We start from the raw sequence: 25,276 nt of genomic DNA, 5'->3' as shown, positions 1-25,276 counted from the left end.
ACGTTATTTAAAAAATTCCCATCACACTCCCCCCCCTTTTTTTTATTTATAAAAATCCATATTTGCTAACTTCCTTTCGTATTTTTCACTTTATCCAGTGTGTTTTTCTGTAAAATCAGACACAAACACATTTTTTAATTGGTTTATACCTTAACATCCTTCATTTCGAAACAGTTGAGCGCCCATTTGTACACCATTTAGTTTTGATTGTTTAAATTAATTTGAAAAGTTTTCAGGTCTGAAATGTCTTTGTCTTTATGGATTGGCCTTCCCCAAACTGTTGCCGCAAATTTTGGTGCATACTTGATTTTATATAATTAATGTTCTACAACTGAACTTAATAATCAGGAGGGGTGTCCATGTACTTTTGGTCATGTTGTGTGTGCATGAATGTAAATTTAATCCAATTAAAAATGAAAGCTTTGATGACAGCTCTGGGTTCTTACAAGCTTGTAGTATTTTTTTTTTTTTCATTTTTTCCATTTTTTTTCTTTGTTACTCTTTCATCCTCATTAGGATTTGGTTGTTGATTGCGGTTTCGCGATGTGTAAATCCTCTGAGCCGCGTGGTGATCTGGTTTGGTGAGTCCTCACTGGCTTGTAAATAAGCTGCTTAGTCTAATTTGCATTTGTGCAGCCGGTTCTGATGAGGTCCACCGAGGGGTGTGGCAGACCAAACCTGACCAAATCTGTACGTTATCAGATCTAATAAAGAGAGTTGAAAAATCGACTGTGCAACAGCAGGTTCTTCTAAATCATAAACAAACATGTTTTAAAATAGGGAAGGTCCTCAGGCCCTCAGGCCTTAGTCAGGTCAGAATAATCAACCTCCTCTTCATTTCTCTGCTCTTAATGCAGTGTAATTAGGAATTAGGAAGTGATGGAGCTCACGAGTGGGACGGAAGAGTGACTACATTTGATGACACACTCAGGGTGTGTGTGTGTGTGTGAGAGAGAGAGAGAGAGAGAGAGAGAGAGAGAGAGTCTTGGGGGTTGATCTGGTAACACCTATGCATTGCTAATGAAAGCTGTAAAGAGGTTCGGTTTGCTTGGCAGCAGAATTAAGCTACATTGTAATAGAATATATTCTTACTATTAAAATTCAAGCATTAATATTGAAATCCTACATACTTTGTCATGAGCAACAAGACACTACACACTCACGTTAGTCATTATTAATTTTATCATTTGAAAATCATGTTTAATTGCATACAGTAACTAGGATTAAGGATATAATGTTCTGTTAACTTTGTTCCATGGCTCCCTAATTCCTTGACGAGCTTAACAATGTTGATTCTGAAATCAGGAAGCTTTCATCTTGCACTGCAGCCTTGCAGCCATAGCTACAGTAATATAAAGCCTGCTTGACTGTAAACAATTTACCCATGCTCCAGCAGTTTCTAATTTATGTCAAACGTTTGTTTTAGTGGTTCTTAAATTACATCTGTCTATTTAAACAAATGTCCTTTAGCCTAAGGTGAGAGTTTCACTTTTTATTTCCAAACTTGACTGATCTGTGGCCAAAAGTATGTGAACACCTAATTAGTGACTCATCGAACTTCGTCTTTTAAAACCTCGGACATTAATATGGAGTTTGCTTGACTTTGTGACAGTAACAGCTTACACTGTTCTAGCAGTCGTAGTCAGTCAGTTAAGTACTAACAAGCTTAGCCTCTAAAGGTTTGCACTTGCCACAATAACAGTGCATTAACATTTGCCAAAAATATGTGTTTATTTCCATGAACGTAAAAATGAGGGAAATATGTATTCGGTTTTTAACCCCTCTGAACCACTTCTTTGTCCTCCTTTGCCCTTATCAACAATCTTTTCTTTCCATGAGTCTCTCTGATTTATGTAACATCCTCTCCTCAAAGCACGTTCACATCGAAGTGGAGCACAATTGTCTGAATGTTTACCCTCCTCTGACTTCTATTTGAAGAACACAGAAGACATAAAAGTGCCCGGCATCAGCTTTCATTTCTAAATCAATCTTGCCATGCCTTTTTTAGAAACGAGGCCTCTCCTCACCCCCACCACCCCCGCTTCCCCATGTACTTTTTAATCTGTTTTTACTCTGATGTCCTTTCTTGTAACCTTATAAACCTTATTGTCCCAGCAAGCACTGGGCAGCATGTGGGACTCGCTCAGTCTAATTAAACATAAAGGTTATATCGGAGGCACCAAACCGTACTGACCTATCGGCAGATTAGCTTCATTCACTGACGCACTTACATTGTTTGCTCTGCTCTTTGCACTGCTCTGTCAGGCTTTTAGTGTGGTGGCCTGGTGCTTGAACATGTCCTGTTAAATTACCCACAATTCTCTCTGATGCCCCTGCTTTCCCCCAGCATTCAAAATACCACGAGATAGGAAAACTAGGGCTGGTCAGTGAGGCTTTTTTTTTAACTCTTGCACAGGTCTGCACTATAAATTATATTTTAATTGCGATTTATATTTTGTTGCCTTCAATTGATTAAATAAAATTTGCTGTGCTATTTTTAAATGAAAGATTTTTAAGGTTAGCCAATTAACTAATGTGAGTTATTGGCTTTTATGGACTAGAGCATTAAATCAGGTAAATAAACAGCTTCAAACCATTCCTAGGTGCGAGTAAGTGTGTAAGGTATTGCACTGGGTTAAGTTCATGCCCTGTCCTTGGGAGTGTTTTTGCCATTCAGTCAGTGTTTTTAGATAGCGCTGGACCTACTGTGACCCTGACCGGCATAAAGCTGTTAGTAAAAAAAAGAATAAGAACTGAATAAAAATGTTTCCCTGCTTTGTATGTACAAGGACAATCTTATTTTTATTAATTATTCAGGATTAATACATTTGGAGATGAATGTTTACCTTTTATTATAGTAAAGTGCTATAAAGCCAATCCTTAGTTCCAAATAATTAATCCTATATTATTAATCCAAATATTAGCCAATATTGAACAGCCAGATTATTGCAGAATAAGCTTGATGTAGTTCGGAAGGCTTGTTGTGCCTGTCAGTATTGTGTTGGATTTAATGAGCATTCAGGTCTATTTTTCCTCTCGGTTCGACCACCTCTGATGTGTGTTGGCGTGTTGTGGTTTATACACTTTCCGTTCCTCATTACTGGTAATTATGGATGTGGGCTTAATGAAAGGGGTAATAGTTCATTTTAGAAATGGAACAATTTTGGATTAATTGTGGTCCGTTGGCATACGGCAGGATTACACAAGTCCAGCACAATCTGTTCAAGTTAAGAAGCTGACAGCGTTATCAGATGTGTGATAAGGCTGAAATAATCAAGCAAACTGAGACATCATGTCATATGTTCAAAGCTTTTATATGCTGGCTTCAAAATAAAGCATTTTCTGTCTATCTGACTTTGATTTCTGCAGTTTTATTATTATAGACATTGCCAGTATCCAGCCACTAGCTAACTTTAATCACATGACAGCCACCAATTGTAGAATGAGCTAACGTGCTTCCAGCTGCTGCTTTTTTAGCAGTTGGGGATCATGCAGTACCAATCTCACCGAGGCCTGGGATTGACTGGTTTTGCTTGATTAATTGGCAGACAAAATGACTTCTGGGCAAACATTATTTACTTGTGTCACTCCGGAAACCTGACTTGACATTTAATTCAGATTTAGTTCAAATATTAATGTAATTAATCAATGCTTCCTTAGTGTTTTGTGTGGTATGTTTAAGAATACAGAATAATGAAAACTACACGTATCTTTAATTTGCCAACATTGTTTCTGGTTGCAGAGCCTTGTCCATCCCTGCTGCTCCAGAGGCACATGGCAGAGCTCCTGAGTCAGGACAAAGACATGGCTGCCAGCTTCCTGAACAGTGTCCTCAACCAGCTGAACTGGGCCTTCTCTGAGTTTATTGGCATGATTCAGGAGGTAAGAATCCATGCCAAACAAGCAATTATAATTTATTATTATGTACTGTACTTAAGCAGCAGATGTACCAGCTGGTTTTTTTAACATCACAACAACCTGCCATTGTAACAGGGGTGTGCAGACTTTTTCCATCCACTGTATGTCAGGCTCACTTTTGGCAGTACAGTTCAGTGACAGATTACCGCTGTCTCAGCTCTCATTTGGGAACTTTTTAATTATTCATTGTGGGTTCGTTCAATAGTTTTGTCAGAACTGTCAGCAGTTGGCGTAGTGAATTAGTCATTCCCATTGTAAACCGTGTGATTAGCATACTAATGACTTTCAGGCTCGGTTAGATCGACACAGGGCAGTTTGTTTTTAATCAAAACCAGACTCAGATTTATGGAAGCATACCTAATTTTGTTTGTTCTTTCCTGTGCCTGGGTATTACCCGTCTTGTTTTACCTCGTTATAATGCAACACTGCCCTGGAAAATGGAACAACTGTTCTGCCATTACAAATATGTATGACAGGAACATGTTTCCCCATCATGTACGTCACTGGTGTATTTTAGCGCCCTAGTCTACCTGACACTTGGCTGATCTGAAAGCTTTAATGCCAGCATTTAATGATGCTGTGTCCATGACCTTCCCGAAAACTAGATACAGAACAGTGGAAAAATATTCACCCCCAAATCTAGTTGCATACTTCTTTGTCTCATGTTCCATAATATAAATATTTAAATGCTGTAAGTTTCCAGTTAATTCATAAAACAGTCTGAATTATCCTGTACATGTAATTGTTTAGCTGTAGCTTTTTTGCAATGCTTAGCTGGGATAAATGGGATAGTAAGAAAAATATCAATAATGTCTTTTTTGACCTTTTTTTGACCCTGTTTTGTAACTATTGTGTATGCTTAATGTACAAGGGGCATGCTTTCATCCCATTTAAACAAATAAATACAGTTTTGTAATCGTCTGGGAACTGAGGACACCAAATATAGTTGTTAAAGTGTTTTTTTTCTAAGATTCTTGCTTGATATAGCACTTCAGCTGCTCAACAGCTTGCACTCTTTATTATAGTACATATTATAGGCAAGCCAGTCTAGCACCTACACTCCATTCTCCATTCTACAAAGCATAAGTGTCTCTACAGATAAAAGTTTTATAAAAATTCTTAGTCAAGTTAATAAAATACCTAATTGAAACAAACCAATAGGTGTGTGAATACTTCTTTCAAGTCCATGTACCTGAATAACACCTCTAGGCTCAGGTAAATGTTAAATTCACATTTGCTTATTTTTCGGTCACCTACATCCTGTGAAATTGTGATTTGATTCCACGTTGAAAGAACCCTGGCTGAGAAGATTGCAGAAGTGAAAGTAGGCCCATCTCTGTGCTGAGATATTAGAACTGATGGATGGGTTCGGGTACTCCTGAGTGATGGTTGGAAAAGCTAAGACTCCCTGGTCTGTATGGCAGTAAATTACGCTCCATCAGGGGAGCTGGAAAAGCACTCAGCTTGGCCATCTTCGTCTCGAGCAGCGCTTCAGGCAGATGGACTAACCAGGCCTGCGTTTAATGATTGGGCTCTGAGGGTCAGGCTACTTGGCCACCTCTCAGCTGTGGCTTTCATCTCTGATGATGCCTAATTTAAGAGGCAGCAATCTTCACAGCAACCAAGATTGTTGTTTACTAGCATTTTCTAGAATTGTACAGAGTGGAGAACACAGGGAGCTGATGAAGTCGTTTGAATTGCTGGACTGATTGTGTTTTTGCTCATTACAAAGCAGAGTAGAGTTATTCTTTGTCAGAGTCTGCATACATGCAAGGACTTGTAATCTGACTGTAGATTGACTCTGCACACTGACACATGTTTCAGCAGCTTTTAGCTCATGGCAGATCTTCTATTACTTGTTCTTGGATTGGATCCTACTTTCTAGTAACAATTGTCTTAGCGTATTGTGACAGTTTGGGGTTTTTGTACCTTGGCAAAAGAAAACTGTTCCATAAACTGTTTCATATTCATTCAGTTTTGGTGAATAGGACAGTGGGAGCCTAGTGTGTAGAGCTTTAGGCTTCCAGTCAGAAGATTGTGGGTTTGAATCCAGACTCTGCCGTGCATCTCTGGTTGGGCCCTTGAGCAAGACCCTTAACCCTGTCTGGTTCAGGAGCGCTGTACAATGGCTGACCCTACGCTCTGAGCCCAGCTTCCAAATCATCTTGGATATGCAGAAAAAGAATTTCATTATACTGTACATTTGTATATGTATTTATGACTAATTAAGGTGTTCTTCTTTTGCTATTAATTATTTATATTAATATATTATATATTTATATAATTAATCAGCCGGGTAGGTACAGTTCCTGTATTTTAGTCGACCTTCTTGTTTGGTCTGATTCCTTTCTTTTCTCCAGACCTGGTCAAATTCTCCAGGGTAATCTGTGAAGCTTCATGATATGCTGATAGATTCTCCAAAAGCAGGATGGTCTCAGTATTAATAAATTAATAATTAAATGAATACATTTTGTCACAGATCCAGCAGGCGGCCGAGCGACCGGAGCGTAACTTTGTGGACACCAGGCAGCTGAAGGTCTGCGCTACATGTTTCGACCTGTCTGTCAGTCTGCTGCGCGTTCTGGAGATGACCATCACTCTGGTCCCGGAGATCTTCCTTGACTGGAGTCGCCCCTCGGCCGAGCTGCTGCTCCGCCGCCTGGCTCAGGTGAACAAAGAGATGCTTTTGTTCTTAAAAGTGTATTTTTATTACAGGATGTACACGTATGTTAAAGAATGTGACATGAAAGTTCTTAGATAAGTATTTTTACTTATCTAACTTCTTACTATACCATCTTATTTTGTTTAGCTTATTTTATATCGTAGAATCAAGAACACTGATCCAGATTTCTTTAGTTAGATGAATGAGAGATTATTTTTCACATATTAAATATGCTAGCTGGATATCTTTAGTCTCTTAAATAAAATAAGCTTTTTTCCAAATAATGTTTTTATTCGAGCATTAGCGCTTTATTTAAGCATTAGCACTAGCTATTTTTCTTTTTAGCCAGGCTTTATTTTGTGCCGTCTCTATTCTTTCATCTGAGCTCAGGTTCTAAAAGCTTTCTCACCCGCTTCCCAAAGGCTGTTAGAAGCAGAACAGTTGCAGTAAATGGAGCTAAGTGCCTTCGAGTACACATGCCAGTCAGTTAATGATGAATCTTTGTGTATTTGTGTACCAGCTGCTGAACCAGGTGTTGAATCGAGTGACGGCTGAGAGGAACCTGTTCGACCGTGTGGTCAACCTTCGCCTTCCAGGTAACGCTAAAGAAATACTATAATACTAAAAGTATATGAACAGCTCTTCTAATTATTGGGTTTAGGGATTTTAGCCACATTCATTGCTAACAGATGTATAAATATGCTTCTAACTTTGTGACAAGAGTTTGGGGAAGGCCTTAATTTCCTGTTCCATGACTGTTTGACAAGTTCGGTAGATTTGGTATGGAGAAAGTCCAGTGGCCTGTGCAGAACTTAAACCCAAACCCAATGAACATTTTATAGATAAATATAAAAATGTATTAACAACCAGGACTTAATTTTTGGCATCAGTGCCTGACCTAACTAATGCTGTTTTGAGTAATCGGGCACAAATTCCCACAGAAAAATCAGTTGGCCTTTTCAGAATAGTTAAAGCTGTCACTACCACAAAAAGTGTGCATGTGTGTGTTTTGGGGAATGGACATCTTGTTCATGCTCATGACTTTAAAATTAGATATCCAACAAGCTCATGGAAAGGTGTCCACATACTTTTGGCAACATAGTTGTATAAGGGTATAAATATATGGGTAAAAAAAACCTCTTAACTCATCTGATACTCTGTGAGCCAATTTTTCAAAACTTGCTGATGCAGAATGGCAGTGTTCATAATTCATAAGGTTTTCTTTAGTCTTCATTTCTCTGGAAGCCCTGGTGTAGGAGGATGTGTGATAAGGAGAACTTTCTAGATCTGCCGTGCTGTTTTAGCAGATGGGATTGCATTTGTTGAAATGATGTTTGGATGTAGTTTTCTAATCTGAATTATAAAAGCTACATTATGGCAGCTTTTCGATGGTCAGCAATGTTTCTGTGCCCAGACAAAAAGGGCTAGTTTGACCGTCCCCATAAAAAAAAAAACCCAGTCTACCTGGCCAAAAAACCCCTAAATTTATGTCTTATGCAGCAGATAAAAATGGAAAAGTTGACCTAAAGCAGGTCTGTCATGAATGACAGTGCTAGAACACAGGCGGCACTGTCCACAGTCCAGTGACCTTTACATCACCATGCAAGGAGGAAGCTCCTGCTCTCAAAAGCTTCTCGGTGAATAGCAGTCTATAAGCCGTTGTTGATGGAAAGCTTGCTTAAATGTGGACAGTATCATTCCTGTTCCAGAAGCTTCTAATACGGCAGACCTTTCTCTTGTTTGTTAAATGCTTATTGGAATACATCTAAGGCCAATTTATTCCTAGCACAAGGTGACAGTTCAGCAACCTAACCAACTTTAGCCTGAAATTCCATTTATGTAGCCAGATTCAGATATTCAAATGGGTACAGAGAGAATCATCAGCTATAGTCAATCATTATTACAAATAAGGAATTAGGAGGCCATGCTATGGGACTCGGGCAGCACAGTGGCGCAGTGGGTAGCGCTGCATGTTTGCATGTCCTCCCTGTGTCCACAGTTTCCTTCAGGTGCTCCGGTTTCCTCCTACAAGTTCAAAGACCTGCAGTCAGGCAAATGGGTGTGCATGCCTTGTGGCAACCTGCCCCAGGTGTTTCCTGCCTTTTGTCCAATTAATCAGACCCACCGCGACCCTGATCAGGATAAAGCCGTGGCAAAACAGACAGTGAATGAATGCACAACATCATTCATGGCTGGTAAAAAGAAGTGATTGAGGACTGTGGGCATGTTGATTGGGGGTGGCGGCAATAACGAGAGAGAGATAGAGAGAGAGAAGAGAGAGAGAGAGAAGAGAGAGAGAGAGAGAGAGAGAGAGAAGAGAGAGAGAGAGAGAGAGAGAGAGAGAGAGAGACGTTATAGAACTATCAGCATTTCATGTGAATCTAAGTTGTTGTATGAATCTTCCTTGTATGAATGACCTTGAAAATCTTCAAGAAACCCATAATGAGTCTGTGTATGAGAATGTATGTGTTTTAATCATGCACTCACAGAAAAGTTGTAGAAATCATTTAAATTCCAAAACTGCCCCAAAGAATAAGTGAAATCAGAAATTTCAAACCTATTAGCGTTCATCAGGTGCTTTTCATGTCATGTTTACAAGCAATGATTCAGAAATGCTCCCCTGTTGCGGTTTGCTGTTAATAATTGCACCAAAGTCGTTTTCCTCACTTCAGAAATCCAATTATTAGTTAAATGTCAGCCGGTGTGGGCTCATCACCTTGAACAGGCTTAGTCCAATTTGCCTTGAGCTTACGGCAGGAATGTTATCAGGATCAGGAACAGCACACAGGTTCCTTCAGCCTGAATCGGCTCATTTACAAGATTACTGCTCAGTATTCAAAAATCCGCCACACTGTAAATTGGCTTTGTGGTGATGCGGTGAGGATTGAACAATAGCGGGGAAAAGCTGCCTGCAAATTATTTGTCCTTATGAAATATACATGAACATCTGATAGAGACATGTATTATTCACCTGTTACTTTACATATGACCTTCGCTACATCAGACAGGGCAAGTTGTGTCTGTTGGCCTGGCCAGGTCAGTAGCACTGCTGAGGCACAAACTCCGGGTTGGTCCTCTGAGCCATCTTGGCACCCCATCTAATTTTATGTAGGGTTTTTGTGGACCTGGATGAAACAGTTGTTGTAAGATAGTTATTTTTATAAAAAAGTGCTATACAAAAAATTAAAGTACTTGTAATTGAATATTACTTACATTCACATTTTCGGCATTTAGCAGACGCTTTTATTCAAAGCGACTTACAGTTGTGGCAGTATACAATCTAGCCAATTGAGCATTAAGGGTCTTGCTCAAGGGCCCTACATTGGCAACCTGGCAGTGGTGGGTCTTGAACCGGCAACCTTTTGATTGCTAGTACAGTACCTCAACCTCTAAGCTTGTTGGAAAGCCAGAGTCTGATGGGTTCGATACATTGGACAACAGGTCACCAGTCCATCACAGAGCAGACACACAAACACACATCCACACACACACACACACACACACACACACACACACACACACACACATACACACATACACACATTTAGGACAATTTTTAGTAACTACACTTAACCTGACTGCATGTCTTTGGACTTGCACCAAGAGAAAACCCACATGGACAGATGGAGAACATGCAAACTCCACACAGAAAGGACCCTGGCCACCTGGCTGGAAAATCAAACCCAAGCTCTTCTGGCTGTGTGACGACGGCGCTACCCACTGTGCCACTGTGCCGGCCTGAATATTACTTAAAACCACAATTCATTTAATTCAATTAAACGAAGATTACAAACTAAAGCTTGCATTATATGATCCTGAGATGCATCTTCTCTAACAATCATTGCAGGCAATGATTAACTACAAGTGCATTTATATAATAGTGTTTGTGTGTGTGTGTGCAGGGTTGGAGAGTGTGGATCATTACCCCATACTGGTAGCAGTTACTGGAATTCTGGTGCGTGTCCTGGTGGACTCTGAGAGACAAGGGTAAGTCCTTGACCTGTTTCCTCATTATTGCTCGTCTTTGCCGGTTGCTACTGGGCGTGAGTGCTGTGTGATGCAACATCTCCGTCTGTAGTGCAGTATTTAGAGCATGGATTGTCTGAAAGACTGCACAGACCTTAAAATGTTCTTAAAGTTTGAGATAAAGGTCAAACACACTTTCCTATCAAAACATTACATGTAATACTACTTATATAAGTTTGACTTGCATAACTATGGACTTAGTCTGCTCTTTGTTTAATGTAGCAGTTTATCAATTTAATGTATTATTATTATTAAAATTGGGGACGATGTGGATAGTGTTTCTCCAAAATATCTTGTCTGTTTGGATCTTCAAGCTTCTTAATGACTTGTTTATCGCTCTTCTAATTGTATCCACCCATATTGATGCTGGCCATCCTCTTCTTCCTTTACCTCCAACCTTTTACCTTTACCTCTTTCAGCATGCCTGTACTGTCCACTGTTTTGGTTCTTCTCATAATGTGTCCAAAATAAACAAGCTTCAGTTTGAGTATCTGGTCTTTGAGTAATAGGTACTAAATTTGTACATGGTCCTCAGTATTCTTCAGTGCCTGACCTCACAGATGCTTTTTTTCTTGGACCAGATATTCACCATATTCCCACAGGCACACTCCAAAACCTTGTGAAAAGAATTCCAGAAAGAGTGGAGGCTGTTATAGGTGCAACAGTGAGACCAGCTCCATATTAAGGTGGCCAGGTGTTCACATACTTTTTCTCTTCCATGTTGTGTTGTGCATATGCAGCTCAGTCTGTTAACTGCTGTACGAATGTTTTCGGGAGATTAAAAATGAATTATTTTATTGTTTAATTGGATGTTTATAATGTCTGTTTTGAGGCCGAATGGTGGCTGATTTTGCCAGTGTGACTTGTATAAGTCTTGACTCTTTAGAGGTTGATTTTTTTAATAGAACCATTTAGCTCTGAGGTAGAGAAGCCAACTACACAGCTGTGCTAGTTTTGGACTGCCCCGTTCTCCACAAGCGATTAACGCTAATTGTGTGCTTTGTTGCCCGCAGGGGTGTCAGACACCATGCGTCTCCGGTGTCCTGCTCTGTTTGTGTTTGCAGACATACAAGTGTCCACAGACGTTTTAATTAGGCCACTAGGATTTACAGCCGGTTACAACATAGAGCCTCGTGCAGAATTCATGTTCAGGATGTTTTTCTTTCCCTACCTGTTTATGCGCTGCCTCCTTTTTGACCCAGAAACAGGACTCCAGTGGCAGAGAATCCTCATGTGGTAAACATTGACGGAAAGTCTGAGCAGTGGGCGGTAAAAACTGTCATCCGTCAGATCATGCACTGGGTAAAACTCGTCAACATGTTTGCTTCAGTGCATGTTTATTGGGCTGTGTCCAATTTATTCAGAGGTTTATAAATGTCATACAAGTGTCACACTGTTTTCCCAGTAAATAGGCTGATATGTTTATGCAGAGCGTTCTCGGATGATTTTTTTATCAAAGTTCTTTTAATTAAAAGAGCTCCTAACTCATAAACTCCTAACCATAATAAAAATGGTAGCTGTCTAATTCTAATGGTGAAGGAACAAATCAGACAAAATTCTTAATTGTTCAACCAAGACATGTTAAGTGGCTACACAGCAAGTCAAGCAACATCAGAGATTATTTTGAGCCAAACTTGAGGAGCACCTCTTAGGTGAGCGATTGGCTTTATAGAACTGATATTGTGACTTGAACCTCTTGAATCTTGGTGTTCTCCCAGTTGACTTTGAGTGGCAATATGTAAGTCATTTTTAGCTGGAGCTGGCAAAATCAGACATCAGCAAAGCAAGTTGGACAAAGTCTGCAATGCATCGAGTTTAATTTAATGCAAAAAATAAGAGAAGCAACGTGGTAAAGTATTTAAAATTCAGCACAAAAGGGCCTGTGTCCTCACTGCCAGTGTGTGTACGTCAGCGGTTATTCTTGTTTGTGAAAGAGAGACAATATATAACGTTCTGCCTTACACAGGCCGGGCTGTAAAATAATCATGTGTTTATGGAAAAATTTGTTTCATATGAATGGAATTATAAATAAGTTTGATTCATTTATTAACATCCAGTAATGATTCTGTCTCAAAAGCATATTACCATCCCAGTGGTGTCAATATGTCATGTAGATAAAGATGCAGCCTATGTGGGAGTAAGCATTGTACCTTATTACTTAATTTTAAATACATTTTTAAAAAGTATGTAAGTGAAAATGAATTGGGAGGTTTGGTTTGTAACTTGTTTGTAATTGTCATTTTGTAAATTTTGTTTACTAATTTTTGCCAACTTACTTTGCTATGTTTGCTTCAGATTTTTACCCTTCCGATCCTAACTTGGTAGTTAGTTACTTTTAAAGAAACAACTCAACAAAGTGTAAAATATGAGCAATTTTCTTCCTTTTCCAAACGTAGTCAGCCAACAAATGCTGTCTGTCTGGCCAGGTACTAAGGAATAGGCCAAATTTTAGCCAAGAGTTAATGCCTGTTTAAAAATTATGTATCAATTCTCAACCTTAATTGCCATAAAGTTATGTTTTATGATCAAACCCATGCCAATATATTCACTGTAAAAGGAGCAGTTTGTCTTAAAAAGAACTATTTCAGCATTTATTGTATTTAATTATTAATCTGCTAAGACTTGCTTCTCGTCTGCCCATATTATGTTGGGCCAACTTTGAGCCACCACTGGAGTTTCAGCTATCATTAAGCTAATTAGAAAAACTCTGAGCCAACCATTTAATTACAGTGGTCAAGGGCCAACTATTTCTTAGCCAATAAATACACTCTGCCAAAATTTGACCAACAGTAAATAAAAATGAAGACAAACTGTATTTCACTTATTAGAATTGGCCGGGGGTTCCAAAAAATGTGTTCCCTTGTTATAGATAATCTTAAACACACTGCTAAATTAAGCCAACAGTCAGAAATGAAATACAGGTGGCAAATTAATGCAGAAGGAAAAAGTATTCCTCAGGCCAAGATGTTACCAACATTTTCCCAAGCCATGCCAGTGTAATTTTATTGTTAAAGGTTATAGTTTGGTCCAAATTAAATTGATTTTCAGGTGGTCTGCCTTTGCATTACATTTATGATGCATAATCATTATACCAACAGTTATAAATATTATGTAAGTTTCTTGTTTTTATGTACTGTAAATTCAGTATTTAGTAAATTTCAGGAATGTAATGTTTTGCTGTTTCCTTTTACTGATATCCATTAGTGAAGTAAAGAGGCTCTGCCTGTTCCACAGATGAAATTGTGCATATTGTTGTGTGTGTGTGTGTACTTGTGTTTGGTGTGTGTGTGTGTGTGTTGTGTATGTGGTTGATGGTGATAATTAAAATGATTAGTATTGTAGTACGGGGTGATTCGTTTATTAGGATCAGTAATAATGTCCTGATTTGATTCAGTGATTCATCTTTATTCAGATCAGTATCATGGTCAATCCTGGCATATTTCTGTAATGATGTGGTCATCTGTTTAAGTTGATGGTTCCTTAGGTGCAGGTGAACTCTTGTCATATAGGTAGTTTATGCTTGTGTTGTAGTTTGAGACTTTTGTTTACAGTGTGGTGAATAATTGTGGTCGTAAAAAATTCTCAGTTATCCCAAATTATTGTCTTACAATCGTTTTTTAATAATGTGAAACCCAGCTTGAATAGCTTAAGTAACTTGAGTTGTTTTGAAAATGTTCAGACAGTTTTTTTTTTTTACCATTTTAAAAAAATGATTCAGTCTATTTGTTCTGGCTTTGGGCTCTTTGTGTTATCAGTTATAAAGAAGAAGAGAAAAAAACCCAGATACGCTCTCCTACATAATAGTGTGTTTTTGTTCTATCAGACGTCCAGTAAGCACAGGAAAAGGGTCATGGAAACATTTTTAGTTCTTTAAGGTTTGAGGTCTAACGTTTTTTTTTTTTCTTCCTAAAAGCTCTGTTTTGTTCAGGTCCTTGTTTTACTCGAGGCATTTTTGGACTAAAGAGTAGTGTCAGTGAGACCTTGTCATAGTGAGAGAAATGTAACCGTAATCTGGCTAAAGATAGACCCGCCGCAGGGCACAAAATGTGAAAAACAACTGTGGCTCCGGGATGATTATTTTATTTTGTCTGATGTATTTTGGTCCTGTTAGGTGCAATGTCACGACACCCTGTGCAGATATAATTCACTAAGTAACTTGAATGCTCTAGTAGAGTCGAACCTGACATAATCAGGTCTGCTTGATATTCCAGACCTGGAGACTCTGTCTTATATTTTAATATTTAATTCAAAAGAAGAGCATGTTTACAAGACATGATTTATAACCTGGTCTAGTATTGAGGTTGAGTCGCTGAATAAATACAAGCCCATGCAATCAAGCACAAGGACACTTGTTCATACACTTGTAAGAGGAATGTCATGGCGGTCTTAAAGTTTCAATCATTTTTGTAACTACTTCTGTATTTAATTTATTTTCTGTGATAGAAAGTTTGAACCCAATGCCTCTTTGTTTGTGTTTATTTTACCAAAGTACAGAGTTTTTAGTACCTAAAAGTTTCTTACAATTCTGAGAAAGGAAACATTTTTTCTGTCGTAACATGTGTATATGTTATTAGCCTTCATCTTATTTTATTAGTGTACTACTGTGCTACTGATAAGACTGGAACTCGCTCATATTGGTTCCTTTGTCCAAAGGAAATTACATTCCCAGCTTCAAAAGATGACCTTTATTGCAGAGATACAGCTGCTCTGTTCATCTTTCCCTCAACAACAAAAAAGCAAACTGTGAAATACCTGAATAAATGAGTGGAGAAATCAATGCGTGATGTAATTCGTCTGTCAGCGGAAATTGACTGTCAACAAAATGGCTTTAAGGCTTAGAAAAATGTACATAGATGCACTTATGTCCTGCAGAAAGGTTATTACCACCCACTCCCCCCCAAAAAAAACCCAAAAACAACAACAACATAAATGTCACTGAACAGCATGAAGGTGTTATTTTCCACCCCTGAAAATACAGGGCAGGAAATTACCTCAAAAACACACGTTCTATTTTAAGGAAAAATGACAGTAATTAACTGGCGCTAAACTTTGCTTATAATACTCAGACCCTTAATGAGAAAAGCTCCGGTGTGACACAAAGCACCTGCTGTTTTGGTAAATTCCAGTCTAAGGCTTTAATCAGACACAGCACGACGTTATGTTCTCCTCATGTTCATTCATCACATGCTTCAGTGATGTTATTTTCTACGGCTTTGAAATGTTCTAGTGAAATGTGCAACACCATGACCCTTGATGAAGCTTTTTTTATTAAATTTACATTTTACATTTTCAGCATTTAGCAGACGCTTTCATCCAAAGTGACTTACAGTACTGTGACAGTCTACAGTCTAAGCAATTGAGGGTTAAGGGCCTTGCTCAGGGGCCCAACAGCAGCAACCTGGCAGTGGTGGGGCTTGACCCAGCGACCTTTCCATTACTAGTCCAGTACCTTAACCTCTAGGCTACAGAGACTGAATTTTCACATCCCAGCCAGCTCACTCCACCTCGACTCCGGCCATGTCGATCTCTGCCGCTGCTTTGCTGTGAGCCAGTGCTTGTCCTCTTCAGCCGTGGCTATAAATGGCTGCTGCCTTCTTTTGATGATTTTTGGAAGGTGCTAGGAAGGTGGGAGTTGGGATGGCAAAGGGGTTTCCATGGTGATGACTGGCTCCGAACAGAGAGCAGGCGAAGAGAAAAGTGTGCGGAGTTTGCAGTGATGTACAGGAGGCACAAAGCCACGAGAGCCAACCAACCAAGAAGTTTACTGTTAAAGAGAGTCAGCTAGAAAGGAGCATTTTTCAGTCTGTAATGTAGCAAGAAGTCCTTTCTCCACTGATGTTTAGTGTAATTATTTTAGTTAAAATTATTTTAAATGTCTTTTTTTCTTTATACAGGACATTATAGAGTTTGAAAGCAAGAAATAAAGTTATAAAGTGTAAATGATCATTTTCTAGACAGAATTTATCACTGTACAAGGCTTTGAAAATAATGGTGATATTTTACAGTGTGTTATATTTGTATTATTTGTAAAGCCATATTTGGCTGTGGACTGATTCTCACAATTATGATCTTTCACCTCCGTAAACAATTTCACAGACTCGACTCTTAAAGAAAATCTTTAGGTTTCTTCCTTCAGTATTTATTCTGAATTTTGTTTCACATTTCAAGGCCTTTTAAATGTAATTTTTTAATGAACTAAACATTTCCATAATGTGTTAACGATTATTTTAAGTGAACTGATGTACTAATGGTCTAAGCTTTCTAACAAGATGCCCCATAAAACTCCAAAACAGTCACAAACTTTTATATATATATTTTGGTTTATGCATTTTCTCCCCCTTTTCTTCCGACTTTTTAGCCTATCCAATTACTCAGTTGCATTACGCTTCCTCTCTACTGATGCCAATCCCGCCCTGATTGAGAAAAGTGAGACTGACACACGCCCCCTCCGACAAGTGTGCAGTAGCCGACTGCATCTTTTCACCCGCACGAGGCGAGTTCACATGCGGATCAGCTTTGTGTATGGAGAGCCACACCTTGATCAACGTATTATTCCTCGACTCTGTGCAGACGGCATCAATCAGCCAGCAGAGGTCGTATTTGCATCAGTTATGAGGAGTACCTATCTGGCTCCCACCCAGCCAATCGTTGTTTATGTAGGCGCCAAGCCCAGCCGGATGGCAGAGCTGAGTTTCGAACCGACGAGTTTAAAATATCAGCTCTGGTGTGCTACTGTGTTTTACTGCTGCGCCACCTGAGCGATCTCACAAAGAGAAACTTAATATTTACTGTATATAGAGTACTGTATATAAACAAATAAGTCATCCAATAACTTAAGGCATTCAGTTCGAGAAGTGTTCTGTTGTTTTTAATTCTAAAGAATAGTACAGACCAGTACCACCTGCCTTTACTTAATAAATAATGAACTTGCTGGATTGTAAATACAACCTTTTCACTTAGAATCTTAGCCTTAATACAGATATCCTGGGTCTTACTGATGTAAAGTTGTACAGATACAATGAATTAATTTACTAATACTCCTAATTTATTTGAGAGATCAACGTAAGATAAGACATTTTAATTAAAACTTTTAAACTTCCTGCTCATGGTAAACACGCATGTATGTGAGAGCTTATAGAAAACTCTGCTGCCAGACTGACTAAAAAAACGATTTTCTCACTTCTGCACTAATTGCACTGTATTGATCTCTGTCTGTTCTTTCTGCCTTGTTCTTTTGTTTTTTATGCATAGTCATCAAGAGAAAATGACAGACATTTATAAAATGTACAATTTATTTTAGCATGAATTTTTTTCACCCCTGAACACAGAGGCTAGGTACGAGTCAGAGGTCAGGAGAGCTGAATCAGTTAATGTTGACATATATTTTAATTATTGAATTATAGTTATAGTTGGGTGTTTGGTTGGTCTGGCCAGTGTCTGTTGATGTTGTTGAGTTTAAAAGCACTATAAACGTCTAATAAAATTAGTTGAGGTTTGATGTCTTGTGAGAGAACCAAGTCTCTGTGTTCTGTCACTGAGATCTTTACTGTTAGTAATTAAAGAGCAATTAAGTTAAGTACACACAGTTTTTGTATAAGTACGGCATTTTTTGTTGTTGTGAATTGCAGTCATTTTAATATGATGCTATTTCAGGACCTGTAAGTACATTAGTTATGACGTATTTACTAACTAGTAGCAGAGCTGCACAATAATGAATGAAATTATTGATGTACTCAGTTTTGGCATCTTAATTGTTAACATTCATTCAATCAATGTGAAATGCATATGTGTTTCTGTAAAAGTTGGGACATTTTGGGACAACAAACATCTTTGATTTGTTAATTCTTTGTTAATATATGGCTGATGTTATAGCTGAAACGATCACACAGCGGTCACTCAGTTTTATTACCATTTGTTTCTGAAATGGCGTGTCAAACAAGCTCATGGTCAGGTGTCCAAATACTTTTGGCCATGTGGTTTATTATGTATTTCATGTCTTGTGGTTGGCCAAAATGTTGTCCGAAGTTCTTGCAATCCCTGCTCGCCCTGATTGTATATTCTGTTTGTATGAGGTCAGCTTATTTTTTTTTTCTTTTGCTCGGAGAGCCTGGGGAGCTGAGCTCATCTCCAATTATCCCTTCACATCTCGCCACTTCTCCTCCCATCCCGCCCATAATTATGTAGAGGAGCAAAGAGCTTTGTGGGAGTCATGCCAACACGGGCTGGTCTGATTGATCCAATCTAGCATTTCTCTCCTTGGCTGCTTCTAGTAGAGCTTTTGCACTTACTCCTAAAAATGATGCAGCACAGAAGCAGTAGTGCTGCTGATGGACTGTCGTTTGTGTCGTGTGCTTAGCATGCATGACACTGCTGCTGTCTGAGGCTTTCGTTATTCACCTTCAGAGTTCTGCTGAGTGGTGGAATTATGGCTAATTATTAAGTCTTGTGCAGCTTTATCATGCAAATAGGAAACTTGGTTCTCTTTGAGATGTTAGGCTTCAGTCAGACAATAAAGCAAGTGGCATTAAAGGTGTGGGTTCACTTCTGGATTGATAAATTTTTGTATAAAATGTGTTTGTATGAAATACAAACCAAGGTATGTAAAGGCAAATAAAAACAAGCGGTGATTTTATCTTCAAGATCTGGAAAGTTTGCCATCTTTACACATCTGTACATCCTGAAACACATCTATGCATCTTGAGCTCAAAATGATGACACGATCTGTAGTTGCCTTGTCTTAAATTGCACATCCCCATACTTAACAGCATGTCTATATAGTGCTCTTTGAATGGTACAGTTACACACTATGTGGCACATAGAATAATGTTTAGGGTGCAGCCAGGAAATTAAGCGGTAAGTCATTTAAAAGTCAATAACACTGCATTAACGGTGCTAAACCCATAAATATCCAGACACCCACTAAAAAGGATAAAAGTAAGTACAGTAGTGCTTTTAAACACCTTCAAAGGAACTTTAAATCATTAATTTAAAGAACATTTACTAGATAGATAGATACTTTATTTATCACGAGGGAAATGATTGGTGTCCAGTAGTTTAACAAGCAAAGGAAGAGAAACTAATACAAATACAAGTAAAGAAAGTAAGTAAATAGGGTGTAGCACATGTACAGCATGCATATATACAATATATGGCATGCAAAAAAACAGTATGTGCAAATTGTGCATCTATCTGATAGTATCTGCATACTGTCGCCTCTCTGTTTGTTTATGCAATAAATAAAATGTAAGGAATAAAGCCCCAGATTTATAATCAATAGCTTATTGTCAGACCTAACAAAACCCCAGAAAGTTTAGTTGTTCAGTATTAATGTTATGGCTTTTTGGGCTGCCTCGCATTTAGGTTTCTGCTGATGAAATGTTTATTGTATTTGAAATGAAACCTGAAGGAATAGATGCACTTTTAATGCCAATTCTGTTGATCAGCTAGACTTAATCAAGGAACATTGATTTGCCACCTTGCGGGCAAATGTGACCGGTTTGCTGACGAACTAAAAAAAAAAACCTTTTTAATGGAACTTTCACTGAGTGATGGACTACAGGTGAATATGTACCAGTCTGAGCAAACTGCCTCATCACCATTTCTTTTTGTCTCCTGAACAATATCATTCAGATGAAAAATGAACTCACAGGAGCTTTGTCCACTCTAGCCTTTTGCAGATGAAAAGTTCTTATTCCACAATTTAGCTCCATTAAGGCCGGCTAAAAGGCGGTGGATGCAGTTTGTGGTGCCATGCTAATTGGATTGTGACACAGAGTAATTGGTTTAGCTGGGTAAGTGGAAGGGAAGGGTTAGGCTGGGGAGATTCTACAATTCACCCTTAACGTTATCCCACACCCAGACTGGTCCTGGCCATTACCCTCGGTCTATGGGTTTCCCCTGGCAATTATGGAGGTATTTTCAGTCCCTCGGACTCTTAATGCTATTAGTTGCAGATGCTAATGGATAGTGATTTTTATTCTAAGATACACTGAGATTACCACTTACTAACTGTCTCAGTGTCTGTGTTATAAACATATACAAATTATGCATGCACATGTTGCCAAATTAATTGATAATCAGCTGTCATTAGTCAGGGGTTAAGCATTAACAATCAAGCTAGCAGGCCCGTCAGGATATTAAACCCATTATTGATGTCAACAAGGCCTTAGGCTTCATTTAATGAATAGAATAGGGAACGTCTGTAATATAGAACAGTAACATGAGGATAAATACCATAAACAGAATGGATTTTTAATGAAAATAGTGGGTAGCTAGCAGGTCATTTCAAGATCCATATAACATATAACATAGTGACATATGGCAAAACATATGTTCAGACATATGGCAAAAAAAAAAAAAAAATTCCCTTTGAATTTCCCCAATTTAGATGTTGCCAATTCCCCCGTGAACTCAAACAGTAAGAGATTTGCCTTTCTTCTTTTAGACTATTACCCAAATGCCTTTATATCCTAATAATTGTTGTTAAAAAGTAACATTACATGATTTAATTTATGCAGTTTGTTTAAGTGTTGGAGTTTTGTGATTTTAATTCATAACAGTTTTATTTATTTAAAAGCATAATAGTTTCCCTGTTTAACCATAAGTTGCAGAATTTGTCATAACACCTGTGATGCGGCCAACACATACTGTGGTAAACATCGAGGAGGTCTTTTTTTTCTGCTGAGTCAGATTTTACTGCAACTCTGGTTCTCTCAGTATTGCTCATGTTTGTGGTAAACACAGCTTTGGTATTAATTTAATGATTAATTATTAGTGTTTGGGAATACATTCTACTGTATTTTTAAATCGGCAACATTGGTTGTGTTATGGCTTATTTCTTAGTTTTTGGTTAGTTGGTTAATTCTTACCATTCTACCAGGAATTACAGCTGGTATGAACTTAGATTTACGCTGCATACTTGCTGGTAGTTAATCTATCTGTATATATTTTAGACATGAAGAAAGATTCTACTGTTTGGTGTATTGTCCAGCTTTTTCATTTTACATAAGTGACCGAGTTCCAATTCAGTGTCCTACATAGGTGCATATAAAAGACCTAACTCTATGAACTATTACAGACAGTGATACCTGTTAACCATGGACAGCTAAAGAACAGATCTATCTATCAAATCTAGTAGGTGATTAGCTTTTATAAAACTACCATACATTAACAACAAGGTCATGTCGCCTCACAGCAAAAAGGTCCTGAGTTTGCATGTTCTCCCCGTGTCTGTGTGGGTTTCCTCCGGGAGCTCTGGTTTCCTCCCACAGTCCAAAGATGTGCAAGTGAGGTAAATTGGAGAAACAAAACTGTCCACTGACTGTGTTTGATATAACCTTGTGAACTGATGAAACTGGTGTAATGAGTACTGTAATATCTACCGTTCCTGTCATGAATGTAACCAAAAGTGTAAAACATGACGTTAAAATCACAATAAACAAACAACAAGGTCACAAATCCACCTGAGATGTCAACCTGGAAGGTTAAATATGTTGCATAATCTAAGCTCATCACTCATTATTTGCTTTGTCTGTATTGAACTCTTCTCTGCAGGTTTAATTATAAGTTAAAAAGCATCCTGGACTCTCAGCCACCGTGCTAATTAATGCACTTTTAGGACAGTGTTAAACCTTGGAATTATCCAGTCAATAAACAGAACTGACCTAAGCACTATTGCAGTGCATTACTGATTCTTTAGCACTGACTTTAATGGCACTTGCATTGAGACTCATTCTAAGGCATTGATTACATTTAAAGGCAAGTTTAGAAATCTGTTCTTATTTGCAAAGAGGGACAGAATCTCTGTAACATTTTGCTTGTAATACTTACATAAGAGGCCTGGGTAACTGTATTTCGTTCTATCATGTATGTGGTTGAATGACAATAAGTCTGAGTCTGAATATAAGGTTTGTTTAGTTGTAATTCAAAGACACTCCAAATCTTTGTGGAAAGCTTTTCCAGAAGAGTGAAGCCTGTTAAAGCCACAAGACGGGGAATTAACACCCATGCTTTTGAAATAGGTCGTCTACCAAGCTCATGGCCTTATGTCTACATATTTTGCCGAAAGCTAGATTAACAGAAAATGTTTAGTATTTTCTGGCACATTTGATTAAATTACCTTGAAATTAATAAAAAAAAATCAAGGTTTGGATACTGAAATCCCACTCTTGTCTACCAGAGACCTGTTATCTACTTTACTATGAGCTAACCAGCCCCTTTCTGTTTACCAAAAGCTAGTGTTGTTTACTAGCAGTTGGTTATCAGTCTTGTTATTAATTATGATAGTAGGAAAAAAAATTAAATAAATTTTTAATGACACTTTCTTAAATGGTGTTTCACTTTGGTTACATTGCTTACCTTATTATATAAAATAAAATATTCATGAAAAGTTCATTAATTTAGAGATTAGTGATGGTAGTAATGGAGGTAATTAATATCAACCTCTTTATCGATAGCTCTATATATTTAAAACTTGCTCTTTAAACCACTAAATCATAAGCAGTCAGGACTCTGTATATATAGAAAATCAATACGATTGTAGATCTTCATCTTTTGCTCTTTTAAATGACTTACAGAAAAATGCTAATGGGATTCTCTCTTCTGAATCATTATACACTCACTGGCTACTTGATTTAAACCACACTGATGCTGGGTAGGACTTCTGTTTGCTCTCAGAACAGTCGAAATGTATCACCTCTGATTTGTGTCCTGTTGAAAGCACATGATGGTTTTGGCAAGGTCTAAATTGAGCCAGGCCTGTCGAGTGAGTGCTTTCCATTGTCTTGTTCCTTCATCTGTGATTTATGGCATTTTGTGGTCATCTTGGTCATCACTGAATTGTTGTTGTTTTTTCCTGGCAGATTACAATAGATTTTTGAAACAGCATTTTTATGGTTCTTTTGTGAATCAATATAATTGAAATGGGAAGAAATACACGACAGTATGTCAATAACGCACGAGTAACAATTTAAACACATTAGGCAGTAAGATGTTTATTACGAGCTAGATTACATCATGTGTTAGATAGAGCTTTGATAAGAAGTCACCAGCATTACAATTATATGATTTCAACATGGCTTGTTCCATTGCTAATGCACTCAGTGTGGGTAGATTTCATTCCATCTGGTGTGTCTGAGAAAAAATCCCACAAATGTGGTGTTTAACAGGGATTGTAACAGGGAAAGTTTTTCTTTATTCCATCAAACCTTGGATGATTTATCAGCTTGTCTTGGGTCATGGTTAAAGTGGTTTGTCCTTTTAAAAGCTATTGCGGAGTGGAAAGGGTGATCCAGATGTCAGGAGTAAGGGAGTGATTGCCAGTTTGTCGAGATGACTGAGAGACCTGCGAAGAAAAGAAGAACATGAGTATTTTTTCTGAAGCTTATCTTATCACTTGTCAAGAGCCCCACAACGTAAAAAACACAAAGGTTATAAGATATTCCTGTAGTTTTGTTTTTAAAGCTTTGTGGTTTGGTGTTCATGCAGATGTGAATTGGTTATAAAATTGCTATTTATGTTACAAATCTTCAAAAAAAATGATGTTTTATTTAGGTGGATACAAACACTTTGGGGAAACCCAAGATTCATTCATTTTAAATTTTAATATTTAAAATGTGGCAACGGTGAGTTTTGAACCGAGGAGTTCAGAAAGGTTAAATCTTCAATCTCATGTTTTATGAAAAGGTTTACCATTTAATTTTGCTTTTTCCATGCATTGGTGTAGTTCTTGCATTATTTCTTATGGACAACAGTACAAAACACAAATATACACAAATATACAGAATCTTTTCTGACAAGAAATGTAAATTTAGAAATTTGATCGTCTAAATTATGATAGACATACTCACATATGTGACAACAAACTATTTAGAATACAAACGTGTCGTTTGGAATGCACCTTTGGTTTTAATTTTATTACTTTAAATCTGGTTCATTATGAGGAACTATTACACATTTGCTAGGCGGTCAGAAATTAGGATTTATTTGTAACCACTGGTACTTTGGTAATGTCAGAAACGGTCAGTTTGTTGTACTGCACACTTGCAAATTAGTGCCATCTTGAGTGACAGCTTTGCTCTTTACATGTTACACTTAGAGGAGTGACTGTCCTTTTAGGTGAGAACGAAGTGTTATGGTTAACGTGACTTGATACTCAGGCTTATATTTGCTTGATTTCAGAGTCTTTGCATTTTTCTGTTGCCTTAAAGTCATGTTTATAGCATGCACAAATACTGGTGCACGTTAAATAGGCATAAACTGTAAGGGAAAAGAATAAAAAACAGCAAGTAGAATGTACTGAATATGTTTGGGGGTATATAAATACATTCATAAATACATAAATACATAAATACATATATATTTTTATCATAATTATTTATTATCGTATTTATTTTTCAAGTTTTTAAAAGTGTTCTAACCGTGCTAAATTCGCCTAAAATCAACATTTGGAATAGTGTTTCCCAAAGTACTGGCCTGCACCCTAAACCAAGAAGAAAATGTACCTATGGATTGATTTGCCAATTTTGCCAAGGAAAGTGGTGAAAGGTTCAACCAGTTTTTTTAGAAACTCATAATAAACATATTCAAAATTCTCTTTGAGAAAGAGATTTGTGAAAGCTAGTTTCAGACAAAATGTTTGTCATTCAATCAGATTAAATAAACAGATTAAAG

The 25,276-nt window shown here is 37.8% G+C and overlaps 1 protein-coding gene across 1 annotated transcript in view; it reads left to right on the top strand.

The window, feature by feature from the left end:
* The window catches only part of LOC134302075 (E3 ubiquitin-protein ligase RNF123), a 102,771-nt gene that overhangs the window by 30,076 nt on the left and 47,419 nt on the right, over positions 1 to 25,276 (top strand). The window contains exons 32-35 of the mRNA XM_062987098.1: positions 3,743 to 3,882; positions 6,398 to 6,586; positions 7,101 to 7,176; positions 10,483 to 10,567. Coding sequence (XP_062843168.1) covers positions 3,743 to 3,882; positions 6,398 to 6,586; positions 7,101 to 7,176; positions 10,483 to 10,567 — 490 coding nt within the window. The remainder of the gene's footprint in view (positions 1 to 3,742; positions 3,883 to 6,397; positions 6,587 to 7,100; positions 7,177 to 10,482; positions 10,568 to 25,276) is intronic.

This window comes from Trichomycterus rosablanca, chromosome 24 (genome assembly GCF_030014385.1).
Source record: "Trichomycterus rosablanca isolate fTriRos1 chromosome 24, fTriRos1.hap1, whole genome shotgun sequence".
Classification (NCBI taxonomy): Eukaryota; Metazoa; Chordata; class Actinopteri; order Siluriformes; family Trichomycteridae; genus Trichomycterus; species Trichomycterus rosablanca.
Note: the sequence above shows the minus strand (reverse complement) of the source record. Positions and strands in the feature narration are given on the sequence as shown.